The 14820-nt window shown below is 38.6% G+C and overlaps 1 protein-coding gene across 2 annotated transcripts in view; it reads right to left on the bottom strand.

Moving 5' to 3' along the window:
* Window positions 1-14820, bottom strand: part of CSMD1 (CUB and Sushi multiple domains 1) — a 1153012-nt gene that overhangs the window by 807829 nt on the left and 330363 nt on the right. For both annotated transcript variants that reach the window (XM_062626215.1, XM_062626216.1), the window contains exon 3: window positions 7336-7448. In XM_062626215.1, the coding sequence (XP_062482199.1) occupies window positions 7336-7448 (113 nt within the window). The remainder of the gene's footprint in view (window positions 1-7335; window positions 7449-14820) is intronic.

Genomic DNA, 14820 nt, shown 5'->3' with positions numbered 1-14820 from the left:
ATCCCACTATGACTCTGACTCTCCGCACTAGAATGAGCTGCTCTGGTTTAGAACTGCCACCTCATAGTAGCAGAGATAAGCAACTCAGTATTTTCCTCTAGGAAGCCCGCTTTCACCAAGTCATTTTCCTATTGTGTTTGTGATCTCAAACAGGAGCACAGTTTTGTGGAGGGAGGATACAAGCCCACAAAATGATTACAAGGTATGAACCACCGACATTGTGTTTGCTACCGGTTCATGCATCAATGACAATGAATATAGTTCTTAAATGGATCAATAAATCACAAAATAATCCCTTCCAGAATCAGAGGTAATCAAAAAGACAGTTCCAAGAACCTACTCTAAGGCATATAATTCCTTTTCTAAGGGCTAATAGCCACACACAAAGGTTGTCTTTGCATTAGGGATTGAGTTGGGTGAGAGGTAGATAACAGCCATCACAGCTTATAATTGGACTAATATAAAGGGCAAGGCTATTGCAAAGTAATTCTTCCATTAGATATGAAATTCACTGGTTGATGATGAGTTCTGTAGCCATTAATTTTAATATTATTTTTGCCAATTCAAGTAGAGTTTATTCTATCACAACTACTCTCATTACAGTGCTTTTTTTTCTAGGAAAGAACTTCCTAGAACTTCCAATTGGGAAGTTTCTCCCTGTGGGCAGTTTAGGAAATAACATCCAAGATTCCTGACTCCTGGCTCTTTGAATATCGTGGAAATGCAACTCTGAAGTGTTTTACTGGTGAAGGAATTTCACTTCTTTTTTAACTGATAAAGCTATTCACTGTAAGTCCTCATAACTACAAAAAGCTGTATACCTGTTTTAAGTACAGTTACTTCTTCTATGCACTATCTATCTCTTCATGTACTAAAGACTGAAAAGAGAATGCATATAAGAGTGCAGTCATCACTTGTCTCTACCAATAAAATTCAGTCTCCCATAAATTCAGCCATTCAGAGCAAGATTTAGATCTATTCACACACTTCAGAGCATTGGCAGAGTATTTCACCTCTCTCTCCTCAGAAAATAACTTTTGTTTTTCTTCAAGTTCTCTGAATGCACGTAGCCTTAGAAGTATTTTTATTTAGCCATTATTGATGAAGTGAACTCTTCTGACATCTAAATCACTGATATTCTGGATCAGGTAAGAGATCACACAGAATACTCCCACAGCACTGCCAGACCTCTTCTGCCCTGAGATTTTGCTGCTACACATGTCATGTTTTGACACATGAAACAGCTTTATTTTTAACTGCATTATGATTTCTTTCCTGTATGTCATCAACAGTCATTCAGCCTGTATCATTCCAAAAAGATGTTACTTTTATGAAAATACGCTAAGAATTTTTTTTTTAAGGACTTCGAGTCAAAGAAGAAAATCAATACTGAAATTAATTTGAAAAGAATAAACTACAAAAACATTAAGGAAGAAGCATTTAAAAACACACAAACAAAAAAAAACCCTACTCTATTAACAGAAGTTATGACCAATTACACTAAGAGCCAATGCTAAAGTTGCTAGTTAAGATGTACAGTTGTCAAGATTACAAGAACACCTGTATTTACTACAATGTTAATGTTAGTTTTGTTTTCTTAATGAAGAAATGCTAAAAAGGTAGTTTGCGTCTTCAACATTGAAAGACATTAAGCTCGGATAAAAATTTACACTGCTTCTTTCTCCAAATATCACAGTAGAGGAGGAAATACTTACAGATTTGGGTTCAACAAGCAAAATCCTCCCCCAAAACTATACAACAGAAGAGAACTACAGAGCTCCCAATGTCATCACAAATATTTGTTACAACCCTTGGACCTCTTTCACCGAGGTTCAGGAGTCATAGTCAACAGTTCAGATAACTGGAACAACCAAGTAAAATATATTCCAATAGGTAGAACAACACCTATGACTAAGCCATACTAGTTGACTGGTAATGGCTGAAGATTCAGGAGACTACTTATCTCACACTGAATAGCAGGGGATTGCTCATTAGGTATAGGAATCACACAAAAGCTATCTTCTTGCCAATTTGGCTTCCTACTCTCAGATTATTCAGTTTGTTTTGAACACGCCCATTCCTAGAGAGTAACAACTCTTACCACTGTACCACAGTTTACTGGGACAACTAAACAGCCATTAACTAATACAGTTAAACTCGCTGACAAGCAGCAAGCACTGTCAGGTGCTGATGCAGTGAAAAGCAGGGTTTCACTCTTAAAACTGTGCAGGAAAGGTATTTTGGTACTTGAGGGGAAACAAAAACCAAGGAACATTAGCCTGAGCCCAAGGTCTTATCTTGATCGAGTTCACACTGACAGGGAAAATCACAGTCTTGGGAAAGTTATCTTGGTAAACTCACTGAATCAATACAAGATATTAATATCACCAAGCTGTTGGGGAAAGTCTTTCAATTTTGTTTTGGTTTGGTTTAAATAGTTCAAAGATTGAGCCATAAAATCAAAAGAAAAAAAGAAAACCACACCAAACAACAAACATTCAGGGAGACTGTCAGGAGCAGCAATGGAAAAAGAGAAAAAAAAAAAAGAGAAAGAAAATGTCTTCAAAGACATACTGTGAAAATGTATCACTACTTTCTGCTGCTGATGCTGAAACAGATTTAAAAAGAAGCTTCAGGGATGCATAAGGCAGGATGAGGTGACTGCCAGTATAAATGTTAATGCTGGGTGTGAGCAGAAAGCTTTAAGAATTCAAAGAACAAATGAAAAAAGGAAGTATGCCCTGAGGGCAGGTAGGATACAAGGATGTGCAAGAGCTCTTCCTTTGGCAAAGAAAACCTGCTGCTGTAGAACAGAGGTCAAGGAAAGGAACTAGCACATATCAAGTCCAGTACACCTGTCTTGTTATTTAAACACCATCCACCAATTCTTCATTACAAAATGTGGCTGGAAACAACAAAAAACACCACACAAAGAGAAAACTGAAATTGCTTAAAATGAACCAAGGATTGTTAACATTTATGGGTAGTTTGTTGTTTACTGGCAGACACTGGCGCAGCAAAATATAAGCTAAAACCCGTGACATTTCATTTTACATTGATGACTAACAATGTACTGTGAATTAAGCTTTTCTACTTTTATTGAATTTTCTGCACTTAACAACTGGGTTCCCTGAATAGCAGGACACACTACTTTGTTAGGCAAGTCACATTACAATTCACCATACATAAATTAAGTATGTGTGTGTAACACTGCAGATATTGCTGTCATTTAAAGACTTGTTCTGCAAGTATTCTATACAGGAGGAATACTTCTGACTTTCCAAAGAAAATTACTATATTGATAAAGCAGTGCTTAATTTTTACTTCTGTTTGTAGCCCTCAGAGTACCTTTTGTTTAAAAAAAAAAAGTTCCTTAACCTCATTCTAGAAAATAGGAATTAAACTGATTTTTACAGGGAATTAAACAAAATTGCATAAGCACTTTCGTATTCTCCCCATGCACAACCGGCAAAGCCTAAGTATGTCTTACATGATGTAAAGCAAAGTCAATTAAAAAACAAAAACCAACAACCACCACAAATTACAGAAACTCCCCAATCCCAGTGCTGAAAACTTGGTTTTAATTACACAACAATGATAGTAAATAAATGACAGATTAAATAAACTGACAAATTCTATAAACTGAACTTGCAGGTTCTGAAATTTATAGTACTTTTCCCTGCTAAAGAGGTGCATATGAAAACTGCATACGTATTCCTGTATTCTGGGAATTAAATTAATTCAAGATTCCATCTGTACCAAAAGTTTAGAGTGCTGAAGTGATCACTGAGGAAGCTGTAAGAACTATCAAGTAAAAACACTAGGTATTATCAGAAATCAACATATAAATCTGGTGAAGCACTGATATAGTAAAGAAACCTACATTTCAGCCTAGAAACTCGGCAACTGCCCAAACACATCAGTGACATGTTAAAACTAAATGGTTCTTGCTGGTCTACTGCCACAAATATCATATTTCATCAAGTTTTAATATTCACGTGGTATATGGGTGACAGCAGGCTAAGTCAGGCAAGCACAAGTAATCTTCAAGGGCTTAGAGCATCCTAGTGCTTCATAGCTCTACAGATTGTAAAAACACAAACAATCTGATTATATCACTGCTGCACAGGAAGTGAGATCATAAATCAAGAATACACTCAATAAAATGCACAGATCAGAATCTCAGTGGGTTTAACTTCATAGGCTGTTTGTTAGGTCTTCAAGTGGTTCATATGCCTTCTTTCCTGGTCCAGCACCCTACTGTCATTTACCAGGAAGTTTAAATTAAAAAGGTTATCTTGCAGACAGCAAAAACCTCCAAATAGCAGCTGCTTTTCTCGGCAAAAGGAGAAGCACAGAATCTAGACCAGTATTAAGTCTTTTGAGAGATAAGAATTGTCAAAACACCAGCTTTTTCCCCACATGATCACATTTAAAATACTGACTTTCAGTAGCACAGCTAATTTTGAAGACATTCATCAATCAATCTACTTTTTTAATTACATGAAAGTAACAATCCTCATTAGATGAAGTTTTTCTATTCAGAAGAGTGGCCTGTCACAAGACCTGAAAAAAATACTAGTGTTGCAGTCTCCCAGAAAGTGTATGTAAATTAGTTCCTTCATTAGTCCTAATATTTGACTTTTTCATACCTATTTCATCTGCTACTGTAAGATGAGTGGTATAGTTCCAGAATGATTCCCTCTCATAGTGCTGCAAGGCTTTCCGCACCCCCCCCCCCCCCCCCAATGCTTTGTCTGTTTGCAACATTCAAATGTTGAGAAATTCTGAATTCTCTAATTATACATCAAAATTTCTGTTACAGATCACATCCCCAGGTATCATAAAAACACCACAAAACAAAACCAACACAAACCACAGAATTTTTAAACACACTGTCCTTGCCAGCTGATAATGCAGTCAAAGCTTACCGCCATTTAAGATGTTTAAAACACTGTTTATCAAGCTCTGGATTACAACCTCATAGTGTTCCAAATTCTTCGACATCAGCAGTCAGTAGCACTTCAATGCTCCCCATGCTTCCAACTGAACAGCAATGCACTTAGGAGAAGAATTACAAGAGCTGGCTAAACCCAGGGATAAATAGGTACTTCCCGCAGAAGCAAACACGCTTAGAGATGGGTAGTTGGCAGAGCTTACAAAGGCTTCCAGTAACTGGTTTGTATTTCCCTGTCCCAAAGGAAGCTATCACATGCCTTCACACAAAATCAGATATAGCATAGGAGCCAGAAGGGGTCACTATTCATAACAAGCAGTTTAGGGAACAGCAACAGGAGTTCTTAAAACTATGGGGCTTCAGTAACTTAACTGGCAAAATCACCCCAAGCCTTCATAAAGAACATCTAACCACTCACTGCTACAAATCCTTCCCAATCCACAAGTCCCCACTACCTATCTGCACACTGAGACACTGTCACCCAGGTGACATTCACCATTTCTTCTGAAGTTGGATGTCATATTTTGAAGTCAATTTAAAGCTCATGGGCCACACCAGGTTTACAGGACTAAATCTGAACGGGGGCAGTGTTGTTTAACCAGAAAGTGGTCCTATCTGTCACTGTTAATTACAGCTCTTCTTGCTGGGGTTTTTATAAGAAAGTAGGCCAGCAGGAAGTGTCATTATATTACAGCCTGTGGCTCTGTGCATGTGTTCTTACATTGACAGTCAAGAGACTGTCCTTTAGCATTCTCCACTTTTTCAACATGAAAAACAAACTGCTCAGACTGCATAAAAGGATGAAACATGCTATCGCATGCATCTGTTAGAAGAGAGTAATTCAGGTATGTAGAATGCAACTTTCTACTGAGGTGACAAAAACAGGTCCTGGTGTGTTCGTGACTTCTGATTTTCCTTTTCAAGTTTATGAAGACTATTAAAATGAAACTTCCATAGCCTTTCCTCACATTTCAGTTAAGAAAAGACTGATTAGCTAACTTACCAGGTAACAGTGTTGTCTGCCAAAGCCAAGGCAGGAAAAGCTACAAAGGAAAGACATACTGCCAAGCTACCCATCCCAAACAGAGAAAGCTCAAAACAAAGAAATTTGAGTTAGTCATGAGACCTCCTATGCCTCTATCTTTCTCACCTATATAACCCACTCAGTGAGGAGACTGAATTCAAAAGATACTTAAAAACTCTGTGGTTTCAAAATACTAATCAAATATGAAACAAAGCTAAGCATCAGTATGGAATAGACTTAGGTACACTCAAGAAAGGGCAGTAAAGTTTCAAGGGACTATGAATATTTCTAGGAGAAAAATGATAAAAGCTTACCCGAGCATTTGAAGATATCTGTGGTCTCTAAGTTACTTTGACTTTTTCCTAGAAGTGGTGACCAATGTAATGGATTTATACACTTGCAACTGCTACTCCTAATAAATAGCTACAAACCATACTATCATCTAGATTCCAAGTTTCTACATCAACCCTGTAATAAAAATTATTTTAAATTCTGTCACTTCACTGGCTTCAGGCAGCTTTTCCAGAATAAACACTTTCAAAGGATTATACATACGAAACTAATCTGAAACCAAGCTTTCTGAAACTTCTGCTACTCAAAGCCTTGCATTTCCTGTGAAGTTACCCTCAGGACACCCTCATTATCCAGCAACACTAAGCAACTGACTTAATGCCACTGTATCTGGTAATTTTCCCAAACAAAAGGTTGCAGATCTCATAAAGCCTTTTGTACAACCCAAAGTAATAAGGAAATGGTATCAGTCCAGCTTTATGAGCTTAATTCTTAGTAGACACTAGAGTACATGAAATGCTTGACCTTATTATTTACTTTCTCCCCCTAGAACTGTGCAGCCATCTTCCACAGAGCCAGTTTTCAACTATTTAGGGGTTGTTTTTTCTTTGCTTTGTTTTAAAATTTACATGTATTATTGTTCTCATTTTTCTTGTTTTAGTTTTCCACAAGGAGATCAGTGATTGATTTTCAAGACCAGTTTGTATCTATATCTGCTCTCATTTTTATCATTATAGCCCTTAAGTTAAACATTGCTCAAAGAAGTTGTCAAAAAAATTATTTAGGAAATAAGAAAACCATTTCAATGTTTTTTGTCCTGCTTTCAAAGCCTGACAGATCTGACTAAAAACTCCAGCAGATATTAAAGTATGAGTTTAATTTAAATTTCAAAATCAAGACTACTTACAGCTGTGACGCAGTACCATTTAAATAAACTATAAAAAAGTTTATGCAATATTCACTCATGATTCAAACTCCAAACAATTAAAACAGAAACATCACATTTCAACATGAAAAACATGTATCAAGTAGGACAAACACCTGATAGGAAAAGAGTTCTTACCTTCATAGACAGCTTTGAAGCCTTGAGCACTGACAGCAAAATCTGTGGTGAAACAGAGGGTGAGGATAGATCCTGTGCTCACAATAGATGATGGAAGCTGAAATCCAGATAACCTGTGCAATAAGAAGGCACAAAAGAGTGTAACTTAAAATAATAAAGCACATGAGTACGTGTGATGAGCATTATGACCACCATTGTGTTTCTACATCTGACCTGCCAATGCATGATGCACTTTACCCTGATGAAGTCTCAACATTCACTGCAACATTTCAAACATGCTCTAGAGCTTTTTAGCCCTCCTATTTTAACATGTCTGTCCACTCTCAAACAGAGCACACACTAAAAGAAAGACCTGTTTGTATCTATTGTTTTGTTGTTTTTTTCCAATGGGATTCCTCTCAAGGTGAGGACAAGTAAATTTAGGATACCTAGAAGTAGATACCCAGGCCATGACTCACAGAGAGATACCTAGCACAGTTTGAAATAGCATGGACTATCTTGTCTCCAGAGAAAGCACTGATCTCTTATGTTCAACGTCATGTAAATTAACTGACCAGAAAACAAAACTAAACAAATCCTTCCATTTAACAGCTTAAGAAAAATAACCTTACATTTCTTATCAGCAGTCTTAACATAGAAATTGGCACTGTTCATAAGCTATAATCATATTGAAAAACTGATGTTCAGATTATTTTCCAAAATAAATGTTTTGATTCATTTTGAAGATAAAACAGATAAAACCGCTTTCATCCTTTACTGAAACCTCGCTGAAAACAATTCATTAAATCTGGCTGATACTAGTGAAATGTTGGTTTCTTAACAAAAATTTCACATAAGTGAGATGTAAGATACCAATACTGTCCAAGTGTACTGTCACCTTACATCACCAGCTAATTTCTGTACTTTGAAATAGGGGCACATGACTCACTGCATGCAGAACAATGCACCAATTTTATTCACCTTTTATTCAAACTTCTCCCTGAAATAGCTTTTTGATTTCAGGCATTGAAACAGCTCATAAAAATAAAAAGCAAAGAAAGAAACACACACACATTTTTAATCTGGATGGTCAAGACAACACATGCCTTTAAAACAAGCAAAAAAAAATATTTTGAAATTTACAGCACAATGATGCTATAGTTCATTAATTGGCAACTGGAACTGCAGAAGATAAATAACTGTAAACAACATACTAGTATAGCTGCATCACTTTCTTTGCAAAATTAGGCTTATTGCAGACTACTCTCATATGTAAAAACCATGGAAAAGTAACCCTATGCTTGAATTAAGTCAGTAAGGTGGTTTCCCATCTCTTTCCAATTTTGAGTTTTGGAAAACAGACTCATGTGAGTTGGTGATCAAAGCAAGGAGAGCTTTAAATACACATGAAGGCATACAGTCAAGGCAACATAAGTCAGGAAAAAGCTCTCTGCAATTTCTCCTTTCTTTTTAAGCAAGATTGTCTTCCATGTGCTAATTAGCTGCTTGCTCTCATCTTTTCACCTTCTGTGTACTTGTCAACCTATTACTCCTTTTCCACCTCATTTACTCCAATTCCGGAAATAACCAGGTTGATTTTTCCCCCTCAATCCTCAAACTGCAGAACTACCACAAGGCTTGCCACATTTTATGTTCAGAATTTTGTGGGTTCTCTCACCTTCACTAGACATTGCACTTCTTAGGGAAACGTGCCTCTCGTTCTATTTAATAAATTAGAGTGGTTACTACTACTGCCCTACATCTGGAGTCTTCTGTATGAGCTCATTATTAATTTAGGATATATATTTTCTGATCTTACTTACACATCACTTTGAGAAGGGATTCAAAGAATTGTGGGTTTAGGGAGGTGGGTTGTTTGTTGGCTTTTTTTGACAACACTGCAATTTCTTGGAGCAGAAAACTAGCATGCATGGTAGGAGAAGGACGGAAGGAAAGAAGGAAGGAAAATGAGGTTGAGACACACAGAGAGAAGCAGCTAGCCTCAGCACTTGACACTACACAAAGAGAAAAAAAAAAAAAAAGACAAAGATGCTATATGACTGAAAAACCATACAGCTTTACAGCTTTAGCTACTTCAATCCTGATCAGCGTTTGCTCTACTTGGTATGGATTTGGTTCACATAAATGAACTTATCTAACAGTAACAAGCCATCCCAAGTTCTTGTTACAATTTTTAGACCTACCTGCTTTGATTGTGTTACGGTAATAAGTATCATTCCTAAAACATGGATTCTTTATCTGCTCAATAAATAAAATTGTTTCTATAGTATCACCCTTGAAATACTAGAATATTATTCTTTAGGATAACTGACACTGCAATTCACATTAGAAGATGACAAATATACCCTTTTATACCTTAATCAGTACACTTAAAGGTTTTACAGACATAGGAAACAGCAAGTATGTGGTAAATTTCAAGGAATTAGTACATTAACCTGAAATCTATTGGGGGGTTGGTTTTGGTTTTGAATTGTTTTTTTTTGTTTTTTTTTTTTCAAAATTCTTTACATGACTGTAATCCTAAAAAAGATGGAAAAGTCTTGAATAGAAAGAAAACTCTGCATTTTAGTCATTCAACAGATTACCTGGGTGTACCCTTGTTGCCTGAAGTATTTCTGAAAACATCTTTTCAGAGTATTTAAATAAATTCATTGAGACCAAAGGCCATAAAATTGAGTGCAAACAAAAGCTAGACAGCAGATGAAAATTTAAAGTGTTAAGACATTTCCAGAATTAAGCCACTGCTAACCTACCTATCTTACTAGCATTTTCAGTAGGTAGTTATAGGTCATGAATCATAATGTGTTTTGCAGATCCATTTCATCATGCAGGGGAAAAAAAGGGAAAAAAAGAAAAATTACCCCCCTTCACATGTTTCTTTACTTTGGAAATGCATCTTGGCAAATTAACGTGTTTGCCTTTACTGCAACCAGAAAGGGAACTGTTTAGACAAACAAGTGTGTGTGGTAAGAGAGCAGAATCATTTCAAGTCCCTTTCCTAATAAAGCTGTCATTTGACACAACTTGCACGACTTCATACTGAGCATATGGCAGTACTTTAAGCTTAAAATACTGCTACATCCATAACTTTCAGTAGCATTAATCTGCAAAAAAATGCACACACTAAAATAGTTTTTCACCACAGATGGAATATATTTAGCTTGTCTATAAAGAAACAGAACTTGTAATAGGAAGCACAGTGATAGACCAGTACTGAGTTTAGCCTCTGTTTGGGGGAAAAAAAGCCCAACAACCAAAACACACATTCGTTTTCCATTGTCATTTCCTAGATCTTGACATTCAGCCATTTCGAGTGATAAGATCTATAAATATATAGGGTGTTTTTTTCAGTAGCATAGCAATAGATCCAGCTGGCTCTGCTCAGAGCTTCTCCACCCTCTACATAAGAGTGCAGATTTTGGGACTTCCTGGTACTAAACACTGTACAGCAAGTCCTCTGGGGGTCAGCATGTGACAATTTTTTTTTCAAGGTTTAACAATTTTCTTGGGAAATTTGGGGGGGAATACCCACCCAAACAACTACGACAAAAAAACTGCATCCATAAGAACCAGTTCTTTTTTCAAATTATGACAATGAAATCTATGAAGACAATTATAATTAGTAGGAGAATCAGATCTGTTAAACACCTTTAAGAATTGTGCCTGACACATATATATACACATAAGTGTATTTAAAAGTGTAATTCTAAATTCTGATTAAATGTCCCAAAAGCAATTTGGGTCCGCACCGTAAACATACAGGTCATTAACTGCCACAAGAAACACCGAAGAGCTGTCTGCAAACAATGTTGTACCTTTTCAGGTTTTACACACTATCATTAAAATTGTCATTTCATGTAGAGACCATTCATAAGTTCATTCTGTATCAAACCCACCACACCACATGAAAACACAGTTATTGGCAGGGGCTACTCAAAGATTGTGATGATCAACCACAGATCAGAAAGACAGGCAAGTCAAAGGGCACCCTGAAAGACTAAAGCTTCAGGCTATTTTAGTTCTCTACTGCATCACAGAAGCTGATAACTAAGTAAAACATACTGAGAATGTTCAAAACAGGGGTATCTCACAGTTGGCTTAACTTTAAAGCCTCCGAGAACTACACTGTCAATAAAAAGCAAGAAAACCCCTTCCATGTTTTAGGCATCCGATAGCACTAAACAGTCAATAATATGTATACGCAACTCGGCATCTGAAGAAAAAGCTATCAAGATATGCCTCTGGGCACTCCCGGCATGTATTGCTGATTTTATTCGTTTACTTAGCACTGCCTTTGTGGTGGGCTGATCTTTGCCAGCTGCCAGACCCGCACCCAGCCACACTCTCACCCACCCTCTTCAACAGGACGTGGGGGAGGGGAGGCAGGGGGTGGAGAAAATATGACAGGAACGCTTCTGGGTTGAGACAAAGACAGGGAGATTAATTACTAATTATTGTCACAGGCAAAACAGACCTGACATGGGGAAAATCAGTTTAACTCACTGCCACTTGAAATATATTTACATAGTGAGAAACGAAGATAAATTAAATCAAACCCCTTCCCCCCAGCTCCCCAGGCTCAACTTCACTTCTCAACTCCACTGCCTCTCCCCTCAGGCGGTGCAGGGGGATGAGGAATGGGGGGCTGTGATCAGACTGTAACAGTTCAATTTCTCTTCCCTTCCTTCCTCACACTTCTACTTGGCTCCAGAATGGAGTCTGCACGGTCTGCGGCTTCTTTGGGAAACATCCACCTGCTACATCGTCACCTGTTCCACGTGGCACATGGGAATCACTACTCTGTCACCTGAAGCACGTCCTGCCCTCCTTCTGCACTGACCTTAGTGTCCGGAAAGCTCTTTTCTCTCACTTTTTGATCCCTGTTCCCTCCCTCCGGTGTTTCCTCTCTTTCCTCACATGCACCCCCCTCAGGCACTCCCACCCCGAGATGCGCGGCTGAGCCCTGGGGTGGGTGGGTTGGATCGGATCCGGCTGGAACTGGCTGCATCCGGCACTGGGCAATGCCCGCCTCTCCTCACAGCGACCCCTGCAGTCTCCACTGCTAACGCCTGCGAACCTCCACTAGTACGGCCTCGGGGATACGAGCGGGGAGTGCCTCGGAAGCGCTATGTGTTACTGCGTGCCTCAATTTTATGTATTAAAAAGTCAAATCATTAATATGCTATCTTAACAATTTGAATCAGTTTAAACTTCCTGGACACAGCTGGACATAAGAGGAGGTGGCAGCTCCAGTTATGCCAAAAAAAAAAAAAAAAAACAAACAAAAAAAGGCAAAAATAGCAATGCTATGAGAACATGGTTACAGGATACCTACACATAACGTGACTTTTATGAAACCATTTGCTATCAGCAACAGGAAGAGTTACCCAAAGGTTCAGACACATAATGGTGCATAAAGCCAAGGGATCAGCATATCCATTCCAGCAAACCAGGCTGCTGTTACCTGCCATGTGTGAAACCACAAACACCTTATCTTAGTAATTTACATCCATTCTGTCACCAAGAAGTGAAGTGTTAACGCTTGACTCAGATACTATCTTGTACATATAGGAATGAGGTGCTACCATAAGATTAGTACTAAATCTATAATTTACAACTGATTTTCTATTACAGAACAGAACCTAAATATATATATATATGTATATATAAAATCACACTACTCCCAGCCTTTTTAAGTCACAGAAAAAGGGCAGACATACAGAAAAAGTTGTTCAAGGTCACAATTTTCATTCAAAGGTTCCAATGCAGTGACTTTTCTCAAGGTACAGTGACTGTTCCCTTAAAAAAACTACAAGAAACACTGGGACAGTGTCATGGTTTAAACCCAGTCAGGTAACTTGTTCACTCACTCCCAGTGAGTGGTGCCAAGCTGACAACAATCGAGGTCCGTCCCCACACACACACACACACACACCGGGGTTCTCCCCTTCCCCGCTCCCGGAGGAACGGGGAGGAGGATCGAAAGAGTGCAACTCCTAAGGGTTGAGACAAGAACAGTCCAGCAACCAACGTACAACACAAATCACCACCGCTACTATCAACTACAACAATGATAAGGGAAAATAACAAGGGAAGAGAATACGATACCACCGGCCAAGAAAACGAGTTCCACCCCGAAAGCCCGTGTCCTTCTGGGTAACTCCCAGTTACCCCCCACCCTGGGCATGACGTGCTGTGGTATGGAATACCTCCCTGGCTCGCCCGGGTCAGGCGCCCCATCTCTGCTTCCTCACAGCTTCCCCTCCTCCCTGGCAGAGCATGAGCCTCACAGAGTCCTTGGTCAGGGTAAACATCACTTAGCAACAACTGAAAACATCGGCTTCACCAACACTGTTCTCAGACTGGAAGTCAAAACACAGCACTGCACCAGCTACCACAAAGGAAAAAAACATGATTGCTACTGCTGAACCCAGGACAGACGGGTAGACCCCCAGCTCAGAGAGCACATCTAGTCCTTCACACAAGAATCGCCCCTTACTTCTCCACCTCTGCAGCATAAAGAAAATACACAGCAACACCTCCTCACATTGATGAGTATTATTCACCTTTCTTTCCTAAGGAAAAAAATAAAAAATAATTAACTAAAACTCCTTAGATATAACATTTCTGACTCTGGCAGTACCAGATCTTTCTCAGTGATGCTTTCTCCAGCTTCTCCCAATTTATAAGCCCACAGCAGCACCTCCACAATACTCTTCCAGCCCCACCCCCAAGGAAACTAACCTCAAAGCCACCTCATCAGATAGCTACAAGATTTCTTCCATCAGCTGCCTCACTTACACCACAGCAAACACCTGCAAACCCCTTTAGCTGCTCCCTGATCCCTCATTTGATTAACTAACACTAGGTGCTCCCCTATCCTACTGACTAGAGGTAGTTAAGGTGTGCATACCTCATTAGAGGAGCACTAGTACTAGCAGTATGCAAAAGGCTTATATTTCATTTGGGTGCTCGTCTGCATTTTAAGATTTATAATCTCAATAATTAGTTCTGAATAGGCAAGAAATAGACTTTTTAATTCAAGCCTTTTACCACATAGCTAAATACATATGCATTTTTTTGCATCATATGGTCATATGGAAACTTCCTGATGTTTCCTGTGACATTAGCTTAACTAGGAATTAATTGCAGGAATTATAAGATTGATATTTTCCTTGTAATGGAAAGATAGAAGCCATCAAAGAGAAAAGCTCCCTCAGTAAAGTCCAGAAGGTCCCTTATAACCAAACCCCACAGATTTCAGTCACTAAGCAGAAAGAAGCTGCAAGCTTAATAATTTTGACATACTTAGCCTTTAGAAAAAGCAGTTGGTTTTTCTAGTTGCCACCAAACAGCTATAGCAGCAAGGCTTACATCTGCTACAGGCAGCCCTGATGCTCTAAACCAGTAGCCTGCAGTTACTGTGCGTTAGTAAGGCAGCAGGAAAACACGAGATGAGTTGGCCAGCATGTAACCTTACACAGT

The sequence above is a fragment of the Pezoporus occidentalis genome, unplaced genomic scaffold (assembly GCF_034315485.1).
Source record: "Pezoporus occidentalis ecotype Australia unplaced genomic scaffold, CSIRO_AGI_Poc_V1 ctg29, whole genome shotgun sequence".
Taxonomy (NCBI): Eukaryota; Metazoa; Chordata; class Aves; order Psittaciformes; family Psittacidae; genus Pezoporus; species Pezoporus occidentalis.
The sequence above is the reverse complement of the archived record's forward strand: the minus strand, read 5'-3'. Positions and strand labels throughout refer to the sequence as shown.